At 39.7% G+C, this 17,321-nt stretch overlaps 1 protein-coding gene across 1 annotated transcript in view; it reads right to left on the reverse strand.

Annotated features, from left to right (window-relative positions):
- PDE6C (phosphodiesterase 6C) overlaps nt 1–17,321 on the reverse strand; it is a 130,318-nt gene that overhangs the window by 61,628 nt on the left and 51,369 nt on the right. Inside the window, exons 2-7 of the mRNA XM_082269252.1 lie at nt 10,956–11,108; nt 10,784–10,873; nt 6,915–7,055; nt 4,790–4,864; nt 1,130–1,194; nt 968–1,034 (exon numbers count right to left, since the gene is read on the reverse strand). Of these exons, the coding sequence (XP_082125378.1) occupies nt 968–1,034; nt 1,130–1,194; nt 4,790–4,864; nt 6,915–7,055; nt 10,784–10,873; nt 10,956–11,108 (591 nt within the window). The remainder of the gene's footprint in view (nt 1–967; nt 1,035–1,129; nt 1,195–4,789; nt 4,865–6,914; nt 7,056–10,783; nt 10,874–10,955; nt 11,109–17,321) is intronic.

Consider the following 17,321-nt stretch of genomic DNA (forward strand, 5'->3'; position numbering starts at 1 on the left):
ATATATATATATATATATATATATATATATATATATATATATATATATATATATATATATATATATATATATATATATATTTTTTTTTTTTTTTTAAATTAGTCTTTCTGTGTGTGAGAAACAGCAAGCAGGGGATTCCAGCATCACAAGCAGGCAAGCTCCAGGATCACCTGATCAGAGGTAGAAGGATGTGGGGTAAACTACAGCAATGCCTAGATAAAAACTGAACATCTAAGCATGTAGGCTAAGTTCCCTTTATACTTCTCACATTTTTTTTAAATTGTAAAGTATAATTTTAATGCTGCAAACAAAACTATATAATAATAAGACACATTTTACAGTTCACATAATAAATACTACAAAAACACTACAAAATCATACACATATTGGTGGAGATTTACTAAAACTGGTGCACACGGAATCTGGTGCAGCTGTGCATATTAATCAATCAGCTTCCAGGTTGTAGTTCTCGTTCACACTGAACATAGCTTTAAAATCGTGCAACTCCATTTGAAATTACACGATTTCAAATCTAAGACTTCAGGTGTGACTTTAAAGGCATCTGTGCGGCTTCATGCACAGATGTCTATTAAAGTTGCACCTGAAAATTGGCAAAAGTAGTGCAGGAACTATTTTTGCAAATCGTTGCAACGCCACAAATGCAGTCTCGCACCCACTGGAACAGTGCCATTGCTGGCACTGGCTGCGACCTGTCAAATCGCACGACAAAATGCTTCAATGTGAATGAGGGCTCATTCTGAAAGCTTAATTTAAGAGTTTTAAAGTTAGAAGCTGATTGATTACAATGCACAGCTGCACCAGATTCTGAGTGCTCCAGTTTTAGTAAATCTCCCTTATAATGGCAAGGAGACAAACACTTGACAGCTTCATTATACATCAGAGATTCTCTATTTTATAGGAATGCAAGTGTTTTTAATAAAAAAAATTAGAATAAAAAACAACATACAAATCCATTCTCAGCGACGTATGTGGGCAGTCCACTCACGAGGGACCAGTGATCTTCAGGAGGGGTGCTAGGTACACAACACAAAGCAAATTAGGCTGGAGAAACCAAACAACTATTGGAATTCGTTAAACACTGTTGGCACAATCATTAGTCATATCTTACGGGATGACTCTAATTTCTTCTTTCCCATGCAAAAGATAATCAATAATCTTGTAAAAAATAACTTCCTGAACAAAAGAAAAAGACAGTTGTTAATACTTCCTAAAGCAATCACAGATAACTAAATTATTACAAATGTATCACTGGCAAAACCGATTCAGGGGATGAGGGTAGATCCTTCAAGGGAGACATGTGTTCCAGGGGTAACTGTCTAAGAAGGGATTTCCCCTCATTTTGGGAGATCTCCTCTAATTTTTTGTTCCCTTTCTGGGACAGTAAGTGAAGGTAACTTTAGCTAATGGTACACAAACAGCAAAAAAACACAAAAAAAATTGGTAGGGGTTTTAAGTTTTCTCTACTCAAAACAAAACATTTTGGCTATACAAACACATTACAACAATTTACATAATTTATACAAACTCTATACTAATTGCCTTAAAAAAAAAAACACGTTCCAAAAATATTTGATAGTCTATTCTAATATTTTGCTGGAATACTAAGATTTTGAAATAATACTGGGGCTAAACAGATATTTTTTATTTGTGTTGGCTGAGTCTATTATGTAAAAGCTTATCATAAGCTTCATGGACCGACAATCTCATGGGAGGTTACTTTATCAGGATCTTTAATTAAACTGTTAGGCTGAGAGAGGAAGGGTAAAACTGCCATGGGGTGTATTCTCTTGGTTGGAGAAATCTACCCTCAGCGACAGGTGACTGAAAGATAATAAGTGACGGGAAATTTCCCCAATGGGGACAAAGACAGCAACAAAAAAATGTTTTCATTGCAATCCTTGCTCCAGTTGGAGGGATTTTCTCTTCCCTTCCACCTTGACTTCCTGTAAAGGGACCGCTCTTGCAGTCCACAATGACAGAGGATCTAACCCTTCTTCCATCCATAAAAATGGGGAAAAAACATTTTAGCTGGATTTCTATTTAAACATTTCTTAGAAGATGGTGGGTGATTAAATACCCCAGGTTACAGATGAAGCAAGTTATTAATTTTGAGTGGATGTTTTTTAACTGGATTGCTTCCTGTAAATTATACATCTTGTATTTTATGTGACCATTGAACTGTAACTGTATTGCCAATGAGCAAATCTTTTTAGTAACAGGGATTGTTGGTAATGTGAATTACACTCATCCAGGTGGTTCTGCACTGGTAAGGAGAGGCAATGAGTGATATAAGTGCTAGCAAGAAGACTCTCCTGTCCCTCTGGCACTATTGGCTAGCCTGTTACTTCAGGTAGGTCTATAGGCAAAAGGTTTTTTACCTTAATGTGTTCTCCGCATCAAGGATAAAAATCTTTCAATAGCAGCTCCCTTCAGCTACCCCTAAAAAACTTAAAGTGCCTTGAAAACCCTTGAAAACCCCCAAAAAATTAAAAAACCAAAACCGTAAATGTATTTTATTGGGATTTTATGTGACAGACCAACACAAAGTGGCACATGATTGTGAAGTGGAAGGAAAATTATTAATGGTTTTCAAAATTTTTTACAAATAAATATCTGAAAAGTGTGGCATGCATTTGTATTTAGCCACCTTTTCTCTGACACCCCTAACTAAAATCTAGTGGAACCAATTTCCTTCAGAAGTCCCCTAATTAGTAAATAGAGTCCACCTGTGTGTAGTTTATTCTCAGTATAAATAAGGCTGTACTGTGAAGCCCTCAGAGGTTTGTTAGAGAACTTTAGTGAACAAAGCATCATGAAGGCCAAGGAACACACCAGACAGGTCAGGGATAAAGGTGTGGAGAAGTTTAAAGCAGGGTTAGGGATTAAAAAAATATCTCAAGCTTTGGACATCTCACATGGCACTGTTCAATCCATCAATCGAAAATGGAAAGAGTATGGCATGACTGCAAACCTACCAAGACATGGCCGTCCACCTAAACTGACAGGCCGGGCAAGGAGAGCATTATTCAGAGAAGCAGCCAAAAGGCTTGGCAACTCTGGAGGAGCTGCTGAGATCCACAGCTCAGGTGGGAGAATCTGCCCAAAGGAAAACTATTAGTCGTCTGCTCCACAAATCTGGCCTTTATGAAAGAGTGGTAAGAAGAAAGCCATTGTTGAAAGAAAGCCATTAGAAGTCCTGTTTTCAGTTTGCGAGAAGCCATGTGGGGGACACAGCAAACATGTGGAAGAAGGTGCTCTGGTCAGATGAAACCAAAATTAAACTTTTTGTCATAAAAGCAAAATGCTATGTGTGGGGGAAACTAACACTGCACATCATACTAAACACACCATACCCACTGGGAAAACATGGGGATGGCAGCATCATGTTGTGGGGATACTTTTCTTCAGCAGGGACAGGGAAGCTGGTCAGCGTTGATGGGAAGATGGATGGAGCAAAATACAGGGCAATCTTAGAAGAAAACCTTTTAAAATCTGCAAAAGACTTGAGACCGGGGTAGAGGTTCACCTTTCAGCAAGACAACGACCCTAAACATACAGCCAGAGCTACAATGGAATGGTTTAGATCAAAGCATATTCATGTGTTAGAATGGTCCAGTCAAAGTCCAGACCTAAATTCAATTGAGAATCTGTGGCAAGACTTGAAAATTGCTGTTCACAGATGTTCTCCATCCAATCTGACAGAGCTTGAGCTATTTTGGCAAAAAGAATGAGCAAATATGTAACTCTCTAGATGTGCAAAGCTGGTAGAGACATACCCAAAAAGACGTGCAGCTGTAATTGCAGTGAAAAGTATTGACTCGGGAGGCTGTATACAAATTCACGCCACACTTTTCAGATATTTATTTGTGAAAAATTTTGAATATCCTTTATCATTTTCCTTCCATTTCACAATTATGTGCCACTTTGTGTTGGGCTATCACATAAAATCCCCATAAAATTAATTTACGTTTTTAGTTGTAACATGACAAAATGTAAAAAATTTCAAGAAGTATGAATACTTTTTCAAGGCACTGTCTTCTTCTGATCCAGCGCTTTGTCTGCAGCCACTCTTCTCCCTACTTCCAATTCCTTTGGGGGGCAATTGGAGAAGAGGAGGTGTGGAGAGCGCTGGCAGGGACCCCAGAAGAGGTGGTAAGGGGCCACAGGTAATTATAACATCTTTTTTTATTTTAGGGAAAATTTAAGATTTACAACCAATTTCATCTGGTGTTTTAGTTTTCCTATTGGATGAACCCACCTATTTATACAAAGTGTGCTTACAATAAAATTCTTTGTTGCTCATAGCAACCGATACTTGATTAATTTTCCAATATGTGTTGCAGAAATGATAGGTTGAAGCTGATTAGTTGCTAAAAGCAATGTGGAATTTTCTCATTGGCACATTTTTCATACAGTTATTCTGTTGTATTGTTACTGTAAATTATTGCCGGTGACTGGAAAAATACCATAGTGATTTGGCTGCAATAGGCTGCATTAGCACATGTAGCTGATTTTTTGTGATCCTTCACATTCTGATGGCTCAGTGTATGAACCTCAATGCTCGTTTTTACCTGCTGGTGAATGTAGTCTGAGACCAGGTTGTCTGCCCTGAGGAAGACAACCTGCGGGACAGGCCACCTCCTATGACTTTGTGAATGCCTCGTATTCATTTGGTTAAACTAGAAAACCTCTTTAACAAAATCCAAAATGGAAAGCATTTCACCCATGTATAAAAAAACTACAGATGTCCAAGGAAGGCCTTACAAACCCTTCCATCTGGTGTCTTTGGTCCTTTGTAAGGCGGTACTTCTCCGAGCTTGATTGGCCATTCTTCATAGAACTCCTAAACAACAGGGAAGGAAAAAAGTCTGTATTAACAGTACATATATGGTCTGTATTTCCAGATAACAAGTCAAGTTGTATTGATTAAAATGTGAGGTGAAGTATTTGTTTACATCTGCAGCAATGACTACAAGTAGAAGAGTGGGACTCCACATAAGTTTGAAGGAAGGACCTTTTGTATTGCTCATAGAACAACCAATATTCTCCCTTTAATGTAGCATAATGAAAGTGCATTCGTCATTGATAAATGCACTGTAATATTATTATATTTGGGTTAGTGTTTACATGTAATACAAACAGTTGTCCTTTAATCATACACAGTTCCGGCAAACCTTTTTCTAAGTAGAGGTTGTCACTATTTAACCACTCACTAGCCCTTATTAGTTCTTATTGACTTCTTCCATTCCTTCCTACTTTAGTTATATTTTGCAGATGTTTTTTAACAGTTCATATGTAAACATTTTTACTTTTCATAAATTTTTTTGTTCAATTTCATAGTGCCATATTAAAAAAGCAGGGTCACCCATTGCTCAAATTATGTTCAGTTCACTAAGCTTAAGCTACTTACAATGCCTTGAAAAAGTATTTTTACCCCTTGAAATTTTCCACATGTTCTCATGTTACAACCAAAAACGTGAATGTATTTAATATTTTATTGGGATTTTATGTGATAGACCAACATAAAATGGCACATAATTGTGGAGTGGTAGGAAAATGATAAATGGTCTTTGAAATTTTTTACAAATAAATATAATTTTCCTTCCACTTAAAAATTATGTGTCACTTTGTGTTGGTCTATCGCATAAAATCTCAATAAAATACATTTACGTTTTTGGTTGTAACATGACAAAATGTGGAAAATTTCAAGGGGTATGAATACTTTTTCAAGGCACTGTAAGTAGCTTAAGCTTAGTGAATTTAACATAATTTGAGCAATGGGTAACCCTGCTGACACTACACATCTCTATAAAGTTTAAATTGAGGAAGCCAGTCATTGCACAGCCGTTCTAGCAACAACGGGTGCCACAAAACATTAGTTTGCAGCAGGAGGACCATCCATCCATGCTGTTTAGCATGGATAGGGGAATCTATAAATTTCTCCCTTTCAGCCCACTGGGCTAAATAACAGAAATCCTTCCATACATGGAAAAGCCTGCTGTTAGCTGACGTCGCAGAGCCGCCCCAGGCTCTGGAAGGATCCTGACCATATTGTCGGGATTTACCCAGATGGTTGACTGGCAGCTGGCTCAGCCTCTCAGTACGTTGCTGAGAGCCAGAGCCTGCTGCTCCTGCCCCCTCCAGAACCGGGAACTCCAGTGAGGGAAGAGTAGAGCAGAGAACAGTGAATGATAATCAATGCTCTCTGCGCAGAGCTGACCAAGAACTGAATGATCAGCAGTCATGTGATTGCTCAGTTCTCTGGCTTAGAAGTGGTGGGGGACAGCTGCAGCTTCAGACTAAAGAATATGGTTTGTTTTTTAAAGTGGAAGTAAAGTCTTATTTGTTACATAATAAGGCTTATCTGTAGGTACTGTTAATATCTCCTAAACTTGTACAGTTTAGGGGATATTCAGAGTGCATGCTGCCATTGACGTCATCGGCGCATGCGATCTGAAGGTCCGGCTCCAACATGTGCGGGAGTGACATCATCGTGACTCCGGCCACTCACACCGCCAGGGCCCGCAAACCCAGAAGAAGCACCGGGAAAGATGTTAGCCGCCTCAGCAGTGAGCAGGCGCCACTGGAGGGCTTCGTCCTAAGGTAAATATTTAATATTTACATTGCATCGCATACTAGCTCATTATGCCTTTGTCTTACAGGTTATTATGTTCCCCCTGTGTACCAGAGGACCTTGTCTGTTCATATATATATTTTTAGCCACAACAGAGCATCCATTTCAATTGCTTTAGGTACATAGTTAGTACATTAATTTTTGTTTTACTTTTCAGGTTTTGTAGCAGGCTGGTTTTACAGATTTCCTCTCTTCTGTCTGTTGTTCATGTCTTCACATATTTGTGTTAGCTGAAGTGAGCGTGACACAAGACAATCACCTTTTCTTTTGTCATGTCCAACAACCCCACAGAATAGCGTTCACAATTCAAGTAAATCCTGACAGTATACAGAGCCTTGTGAAACTGACGCTCGATGTCTGTTAGTTCCTCGAAAACCTTGTTAGCGCACCAAAGCATTATCTGTGAAGAGGAAATTGCCAGGTTATGGTGGAAAACAAGCGAAAACAACATTGTTTTTTGTTTTTTTTTAGCAAAAACATTTTGAAAGTGTACTGTATATATTGGCTGCATCCACTTTGGGTCACTTTTTACAGACACTTGCAAGTGTAAATGAGTCCTTACATAAATGTTTAGTTTTTGAAGCTGACCCATTTGTTATTCATAAAAGCATCTGGAAGGAAAAGTTGACCATTAGCGACTGAAAATCATATTATTACAATCCAACATGGCTATATTGGTGGCTATATGGCTTTGACTATTTTCCCTTTCTCACACATGTAGCACGGTGCTTCCCTTTCAGCTCTATCTGTGTAGCTGTAGACTTCTAAATGTCCCTGCAGCAAAACTTGAATAAATTAATTTATTTACTTGTTTATGCACCAATTGAGCAAGCAAAATTAATTTAGGTGTATGCCTTTGTGGCCCATCCCCCTGATTACGTTATCTGTGATGAAACGCGTAGGGTGGGGCCTACAACGTCCTCACGCATGCTGAATCTGATTGGTTCTCGTCGATGTCTTGATGTCCCATTTGAAACTAGCTACAAGAACACCACTTACTGGATGTGATTGTCAAATTTTTCCTAATTTGAGTTTGACTCTTACTTGCTATTTTTAAAATAGAAAGTGAGCTTCTTTTGCATCTTGTTTTTGAGTCAATTAGGAGACATGCCCATTCGTTGGAGGAAGTTAAGCATCGTATGGGGCCACTCTATCTAAATAAGTGCTGCCAGACCTATCTGTTAACACAAGGGACACTGCAATCTGGTAAGGAGCTGTTTTGAACCTTAAACTGGGTGTTTCCTTTTTACCTATCAGTTGGAATTTTTTTTAACGCATGAATTTTAGAAACGTGTTGGATTGAGAAGATTTTCTTTTCCTTCTTGAGCACAATTTTAAATGTTTTCATTTACTATAAACTTTTAGTGATTATTGTTATTCACAAGTTTTTTAGATTTGGATTTTGTTAGGATTGTATATGTATCACTTCATATGTTAGATATTGTCAAGTTTGTTTTTGAATTTTTAGCGCTGAACTTTAATATCCTAATAATGTAAACCTGATGCTTGGCCCTACATGCGCACAGCACAAATCTAATTTTAAACATACGCAAGACCTAATTCAAAAATGTAAAATATTACCATTCCTTAGATATGGTTTTTGCGTTCGTTTTGATTTTTCCAGGATCTTTTCCTTTTATTTTCCCCTGGCAATCCTATAAATAACACACTTCCTGCCCCTTCATATCTACACTCATTTCTCCACTGTATCTATGGAAGGAGACATGGCTGTCAACCAGGCTGGACTTTAATAATTTCTTCATTTGTTCATATCCATTACATAATGGGCTGATAAGGCTAGTAGTTTACACAATAAAAATAAGGATGTATGTGCCATCTTTCCAGCCCACTTGAAGTCACAAGCACACAACTTTTTTGGCAAAATCAACAGGTACTTTCTGTATATCCTGAAAAATTAAAGCTAATGCAGCTACCACATCTAAGGACTGGTCAACTGCAATATATTACATTTTTGTTTTTAGGTTTGGATAAGCTTTAATTCAGGTCCCGCTGCAACCTTAAAAACACACAGGTGAAAACAGATGAGTGTTCCACTCCAGAAACTCATTCAGTCCAGAGTGCTGGCTCTTGACCCATCTTAGTTGTGCATAGGAAATACCATAGGAAATACCAAAATACAAGAAGGAAGTCACATTCCATATTAGAAAACTATATTTTTGTCCCCGGTATATAGGTAATCCACCAGAGGCCATTCTCCGACATTTTATTGTCAATAAAATGGTCAATAAGAGCTTAGTTGTAGTTTAAGAGCGAAGCTCTTATCAAACAAAATTCTTATAAGGAGCTCCGCTAGATTGCCTATTGTACCAAGGACTATACAAACATATTGATCTGGGTGTGGCTTCCTTTTTATTTATAGTATTTGCTCAGCCACAATCCTTTTATCATGAGAAGGTTGCCCTATGAATCTTGTTAAAAAAGTTAAGGAAATGGCTAGCCTAGAGCGCAGCGATTTTGAATCCCAACTATGGGATGTTGGTCTGCGCAAGCCACACTCCACAATTTACAGGGCCTTATTGCCCTCTGTTCATGCTGGGCTGACAGGACTGCGGGCGGCGTGGAGTGCGGAGGAGGAGGGCTTGGATGATGAGGACTGGGAGGACATCTGGAATGATTCATTCCAGCCGCTCATAGCGACCAGGGATGTGTTGATTCAATTTAAAATTCTGCACAGAATATATTATACTCCTCACAGGCTGCATTGTATTTATCCAAGTGTCTCGGCTTCTTGCTGGAGATGTTCTTGTGCCTCGGCGGCTTTTCTCACATTTTTTGGGAATGTCCGCGGATTGCTTCCTATTGGTTGGAGGTGACTCAATTCATACGCTGTCTGACTTCTATATCGATTCCTTTACCGGTGGGGGTCTGTCTCCTTGGCCTGGTAGACCAGTTGGCGACGGCCAAGGCGACACGTACCCTTATCGGTATCCTACTGTTCTATGCCAGGAAGGCAATAGATCTTAAATGGAAATCTCATTACCCTCCAACCTTGGGCTTCTGGAAGGGGCTGGTTAATGCTGTAGTTCCACTGTACAAGGCGACATATATCTCCAGGAACTGCCCTAAGAAATATGAAAAAGTTTGTCAGGTCTGGGTTGCTTCCAGATCTACGGTAGATGAGCGGACCTCGGAGTCCGACACAGCCTGCGCTCCCGGGGGTGGACCATGGGGAGAGAGAACGGAAATCAGTGTTTTTTGACTTGGGCTTGTATTACGTTTTCCATGATATCAGTTTCTGAAGGGTACTGAGCAGTTCTGTTGGGGGAGGTTTAGGGCGGGTGTTTTTTCTGTTTTTCTGTTTTCTTTTTATGTTTCTTGTCTGTTGGCCGGGGTATGCCCCCCTAAGGCCTTGTCTTACTTGTACTAAACTTAATAAACAGAATTAAATAAAAAAAAAAAAAGTTAAGGAAACACTGCAAATGAGTACAGTTGCAATGCTTCCTAATGGCAAATGAATTATCATTTTACACATTTACTGGACTAGCTCTTTCAACCTGATGTAGAAAGGGAGCCTCATTTGATGCTATGGACATCCCACAAGTTCAGACACTTTCATACACAAGGTCCTATTTTGTGAAGATTTAAACCAATTGTGTAATAATAACAGGGTGGTTCTTCAAAGTCCTGCTGATTATGACTAACTACTACTAGCCAACTCGAATATTTTTTGTGATCTTATTATATAAAGGACAAGCCAAACCCAGACTGATGTTTTAGACCCAAACAACATAGGTTGGTGGAATTAATGACGTTTTTGTCATGCTTTCTGATGGAAAGTTTCTCCATCTCTGCTTTTGATTGTGGCTAATATAAAGCCAAAACAAAAAGTGTATCATGCCCCATCAGTTGGATGTGTTTTCATAAATGAATAACACTGGACTACAGTGTCAAGATTCAAAAATCTTTTTCACAGCTTTATGAATAGTATAGTTAAAATGCTGCAAAGTGATAATCATACCCAGTCCCCAAAACATGTAAAAACCCAATTCATATCACTGGTGTCCATCCAAAACTATAAAATCTGTTTTGATTTACCCTTAAATTCAGCAACATACCTATGCTATTACATTTAAAAAAATAATTGGATTCCCATAATAAATATCTTACCTGACTTTTTCTTAATTCGATGTTGTAAAGGTAGTTGATATGATTGTGTTTAAGGACTATTGATACGAAATTCATATATTTGGTAAGTACCTGGAAAATGTATACAAGAATGATATTCGCAGGTCATATTAACTGACATACTGAAGTTTTTATTGTTTTTGCACTGTGTTACCTCTTCATCCTGTTTGGTAAAGGCTGGTTCATTCTGTTTGTTGATGGCCATTATAACTGCTAGGACCTCTTTTCCAAATAAGACAGGTGTGGCCAATAGATTGTTGGTACAATAGCCCGTTTGCTTGTCTGCAAAGTCAGAGTAGTGTGTGTTCTGGGTAGGAAGAAAAGAAGGTTAATTCCTCTTAATGCATAATAATTTGTCTCTACATCCTAACTGGATGATATTTAGTTTGCTAAGACATATGCCATGTTTTATTTTTATATAATCCAGTTATTACATTTTTTGTCATCCTTTTTTTTTGGATCTCAGTGCTGCTGATCACCTCCAGCCTTTTTCTTCTCCTTCTTGTCTAATTGCACTTGCTTCACCTTTGATGGGACGTCATTGCTCAGGACTGGCTTCTGGTCCAGTGGACTATGCCTGTGCAATGTGTGCTGCAAGACAGCTTGTAGTCCCCATTACAGACGCATGTGACAAGGTGACAATGTAGAAGAGCAGTTGGGTGACAGTTGTCACCCAATTACTGGAAGTGCCTGAACAAGGGCCTTCATGGCAGTATCCCCAAGTATTCCATTTATGAAACTGCATTAACATATCTAAATGTATATGAGATTTTAATGATTGAGTTTAGGTCTGCAAAAATATATTGAAAATAGGTGAACAATAAAAAGAAATAGAAATATAAAGTAAAAAAACAAACAATGGGTGTAGAAAGCTAATCCTCCTATACCCTATATTGGGGCAATATTAACTAAGGAGAGCTATGCCACCCTAACAGGTCCAGCAGTCTGTAATGTACTCTCCCTCTCTCTTCTGCTGGCCAGCTCATTGGGACCCAACTCTTATGTAGGAGAGCTCAGGATAATGTCCTTTTAAGCACTGATAATGCCACTGGCTCTGGTCCCTTTAAAAAACTGATACAGGCACTGGCTCTATGATACTTGCAGGCTATACTGTCCTTTGTTTGTTAAAGTTTAGTGGGGTTTTGGCCAGCAACCTCTCACCAACTCCTGTATTAGCAGGTGATTTCCTTCTGTTTATTGTTGGCACTATAGTCTGTCAGTGTGTATAGCATCCTTCCCCTTGATCAGGCAGCATCCGTATTGCTTTCTGATGTCCCACAATGTCTGTCACTGCTCCTCTATCCTTCTCAGGTGCAGTGGTAAACGGTCTGCTAGCAGCTAGGATTGGGTTTATCATATTTTAAAACGGTTTGTATTGAATTGGTAGATTTTAGTTCTACTATAATTGCAATGCATACGGACTAAAAGAAGGAATTTGCGATTTGTGATTGTTTTAGCTACAAGCAATTATAACCAGGCTATTCATCATCAATTAAATTAAACAATGCAACATATGCTTCATTATTCCGTTCTGCGATCAACTGGAAATTGATTGAAAATAAGATCTGTCAGTTATAAATGTAAATTGTCTTTTAAAAATATAATTGAATACATCAGTATAAAATTATTTCCTCAACAAACATGCAGATAGTTATTCAGTTTGGCAGCAGCAACTGATAAAATTCCACCATGGCCAATCGACTTGTCAAAATTGATCAATAGTTTATTAAATAGAGGACCTTCAGCTTTATCCAATTTTATCAGTTTAGTTGCAATTACGGATCAATTGAATAATCTTTTCAATATATGTGTGGTGACCATAAGCACATCATGCCCAATGCTAGGCTTTAGCTGTAGTGTTTTAAAGATGTTTGGGGAACGGCTGTACACATCGTCAGGTTCCTTGAGTTATGCCTCGTACACACGCAACAATTGTTGGCCGTGACTTTTCGGCTGAACAAAATCTGGTGTGCATGCTATAAAATTTTTTGTTGGCCGATTTTCCGTCAGTCAGTACAGATTTCGGCAGACAAAAATCTGATGAGCAAGACTGGGCATGCTCAGAGAAGAAAAAACACACGGAAAGTAAACCAGCACATGACATCACTTCTGAAGTTGGTTGTTGTTGGCCGAGAAAATCCGTGTGCAGTCTAGAGCACATTTCAACCAACACAACTCTGGACAAAAGACGGCCGATCGGTCGGCCGATAATCGTTGCGTGTGTACGAGGCATTCGTTTTGGCTTCTGGGGTGTTACTGTACCTTTTAAGGAGGATTGAGCTATCTCAGGTTAATATCTTTTCTGTTCATATTCTAGATTGTTAGTAAGCAAGTTGTTAGTGGAGCGCTGGCTCAGAGGCTTGAAAAAGGATAGGGCTTGAGATTAGAAGCCAGCTTTCTAAAAATCGGGGTGTCCTTGACAGTCCCTAGAACAGTCTGAGAAATGAAGAAATGATGAGAGCACCAGAGAATAAGTATGAGTCCAGTTGGTTTTTACTGTAGATGTCAACAAAGTAAATCCAGCACATTTCAGGGCTCACAAATACTCTTTCATCAGGGCTTAAAATGCCAGCAGTGATTAAAGAAAAAAACTTGTCATGAGTTTCTTTGGAAGTAAAAGCATTTGTATTTTTGCTTTTTTGGGTCACCAGTCAGGCAGTCAAGGCCATATTTTCTGCAGATTGGATGTGGTAATTCTGAATAATAATATAAATATGTGATATAGCCCAATGAAGCACTTTCCTGAAGGCAGGAATGTGTCAGAAGGTCAAGTAAATGCCCTGAGAGGATATATAGAGAACAATGCATCATTACTGTTAGAAGCTTTCATAATGGTTGATATTTATATGATGCTGAAATGTTTTTCAGGCAAAAATTTGAGAATTATTGGCAAAGGCCTACTAACAGAATGTGTATGGGTTTGTGTGCAATGCAAATACAGTCTCTCACAAAAGTTAGTACACCCCTCACATTTTTGTAAATATTTTATTATATCTTTTCATGTGACAAAACTGAAGAAATGACACTTTGCTACAATGTAAAGAGTGTACAGCTTGTGTAACAGTGTGAATTTGCTGTCCCTCAAAAAAACTCAACACAGCCATTATTGTCTAAACCGCTGGCAACAAAAGTGAGTACACCCCTAAGTTAAAAAGTCCAAATTGGGCCCAATTAGCCATTTTCCCTCCTGGTGTCATGTGACTCGTTACCAAAGTCTCAGATGTGAATGGGGAGCAGTTGTGTTAAATTTTGTGTTATCGCTCTCACTCTCTCATACTGGTCACTAAAAGTTCAACATCTGACCTCATGACAAAGAACTCTCTGAGGATCTGAAAAAAGAATTGTTGCTCTACATAAAGATGGCCTAGGTTATAAGAAGATTGGCAAGACCCTGAAAATGAGCTACAGCACCCTGACCAAGACCATACAGTGGTTTAACAAGACAGGTTCCACTCAGGAAAGACTTTGCCATGGTCGACCAAAGAAGTTGAGTGCACGTGCTCAGTGTCATGTCCTGAGGTTGTCTTTGGGAAATAGACATATGAGTGCTGCCAGCATTGCTGCAGAGGTTAAAGGGGTGGGGGGTCAGCCTGACAATGCTCAGACCATACGCCACACACTGCATCAAATTGGTCTGCAAGGCTGTCGACCCAGAAGGAAGCCTCTTCTAAAAATGATGCACAAGAAAACCCACAAACCGTTTGCTGAAGACAAGCAGACTAAGGACATGGATTACTGGAACCATGTCCTGTGGTCTGATGAGACCAAGATAAACTTATTTAATTCAGATGGTGTCAAGCGTGTGTGGCGGTACAAAGTAGGAGTACAAAGACAAGTGTGTTTTGCCTACAGTTAAGCATGGTTGTGGGAGTGTCATGATCTGGGGCTGCATGAGTACTGCCAGCACTGGGGAGCTACAGTTCATTGAGGGAACCATGAATGCCAACATGTACTGTGACATACTGAAGCAGACCGTGATCCCCTCACTTCAGAGACTGGGCCGCAGGGCAGTATTCCAACATGATAATGACCCCAAACACACCTCCAAGATGACCACTGCCTTGCTAAAGAAGCTGAGAGTAAAGGTGATGGACTGGCCAAGCATGTCTCCAGACCTAAACCCTATTGAGCATCTGTGGGGCATCCTCAAACGGAAGGTGGAGGAGCGCAAGGTCTCTAATATCCACCAGCTCAGTGATGTCGTCATATAGGAGTGGAAGAGGACTCCAGTGGCAACCTGTGAAGGCAGTGCTGGAAAATATTGGTGGCCACACAAAATATTGAAACTTTGGGCCCAATTTGGACATTTTCACTTAAGGGTGTACTCACTTTTGTTGCCAGTATTTTAGATATTAATGACTGTGTGTTGAGTTATTTTGAGGTGACAGCAAATTTACACTTTTATACAAGCTGTACACTCACTAATTTACATTGTAGCAAAGTGTCATTTCTTCAGTGTTGTCACATGAAAAAATATAATAAAATATTTACAAAAATGTGAGGGGTGTACACACTTTTGTTAGATACTGTATGTTTTTAACATGTTGGTCTGAAATGTGATGGGCAAAATAGAAGGAAGAAGGTTTTTCCTTTTTAATGCAAAATATAGTCTTTGGTGGTACAAAAAAAGTCCCAAACATTCTATTTTGTAAATGTGTTCATGGTAAGGAGATGTAGGCATTGGGAAAAAGGGGAAGTAATATGCAATATATAACTTGTAACATACCACATTAAGGAGGAAGAAATGCCCTTGCAAATGACCACAATTGTTCAGTGGATGATTTTGGAAAGTGTAGGAGGATAATGGAAAAGGGAGGTAAATTAGCCATTGTCATGGGCAGCTCAGAACCAGTCACATTTGAACCTATGCAGACATCTAAATATCAATTTTTTAATTATTAGAACTATGTATATTTATTATAATTTTGCATGCTTGGTTATAGATTTTTTGTATTCCAATGTTAAGATTGACTTACTTTGTATTAGTCTGACATTGTATGTAGAATGTCAGAGGGTCAGGGATACCCTAAAGTCTGCAACCCTACCAACTGTCTTGCCCCACACATATTGCCTCACAACTCATGAGACTGCAATCAATGTCAAATAACAGAACCTGGTAGTTAAGAGAAATGTGAACTACTACATGGTTCTGTTATTGAACACTCTTATGTAATCTCAGCAGTTCGAAGACAGAGCAACAACTGTCAGACATCAGATGACTTATGACGCCCTAATGTACCAACTCAATTGTCTGGCTTATCCAAAGGTAACTACAGCTAACTAATGTAAAAATAAACATGTTTCATAAGCTATTCCTCTTATAATAATGTATGTGTGGGCTTGGAGGAGGGGGGGGGGGGGGGGTTGTACTGAGACAAGGAGGTAATTGTGGCTTCAAAGTAAAGTGACATGTGCATTATTCACTCCTGGCCCCTGCACTACAGATACTTAGGGCCCCTTTCACACGAGCGATCCGATCAGATCCATCTGTCAGTTTTTTAGGCGGTTCTGATCGGATCCCCCATGCATCCCTATGGGGCAGCAGATGTCAGCGGAGACATGTCTGCTGACACCCGCTGCCATCCGCATCCGATCCTGTCCGTGAAATCCAGATGGATGGAAACCCTATTTTCCATCCGTCCAGGGGATCGGATCGGATGGGATCAGATGAGTGTGGACAGGCGGTCCGCTCTCATCTGATTCCCTCATAGAGATGCATGGGGCTCTGACATCTCCCTCTCCGCACACAGAGCGGAGAGGGAGATGTCACCTTCCTGCTCAGTGGGGATCAGTGTTTACAATCCCCTGCTGAGCAGCACGTATCTGCCTAGGGAGGCGGACCTTGTGAAAGAGCTCTAAGGGAATTTATTAAATCTGGAGCAGCTGTGCATCACAGCTAATCAGCTTCTAGCTCTAGCTGATTGGTTACCATAAACAGTTGCTCCAGATTTGATAAATTCCACACACTTGAGTTTTGCATTTTATATTCCTGAATCCTGACCACTGCATTCGAAGTACATTAAAGCGATAGTATACTCCTCCATTAAACTTTTACCTACATGTAAGCCTATAATAAGGCTTACCTGTCGGTAAAATGAATATCTTCTAAACCTGCACGGTTTAGGAGATATTCGCCCTGCATGCAGCCTCTGACAACAGAGGCGCATGCGCTCTGAAGGTCCAGTGGACCTTCAGAGTTCTTTTCCGGCTCCTTGCCAGAAAGAAAACTCCTGCGTGCATGCGTGGGAGTGACGTCATCGCGGCTCCGGGCCACTCACAGCGCCGGAGCCACCGAACCCTGAAGAGACGCAGAGGGAACATGACAGCTCCCTCAGCGCTGTCTGGGCGACCGTGTCGAGGCTTCGTTTCAAGGTAAGTATTCCATAATGAGCTAGTATGCGATGCATACTAGCTCATTATGCCTTTGTCATGCAGCTTTTTTTTTTTTTTGTGAGGATACAATGGCTTTAAGTTCTTCTCTAGGGCACTGTTTCTCAAACTTTTTCCAGTCAAGCCACCC

Source organism: Pelophylax lessonae, assembly GCF_965119305.1.
Source record: "Pelophylax lessonae genome assembly, chromosome: 9".
In the NCBI taxonomy this organism is placed as follows: Eukaryota; Metazoa; Chordata; class Amphibia; order Anura; family Ranidae; genus Pelophylax; species Pelophylax lessonae.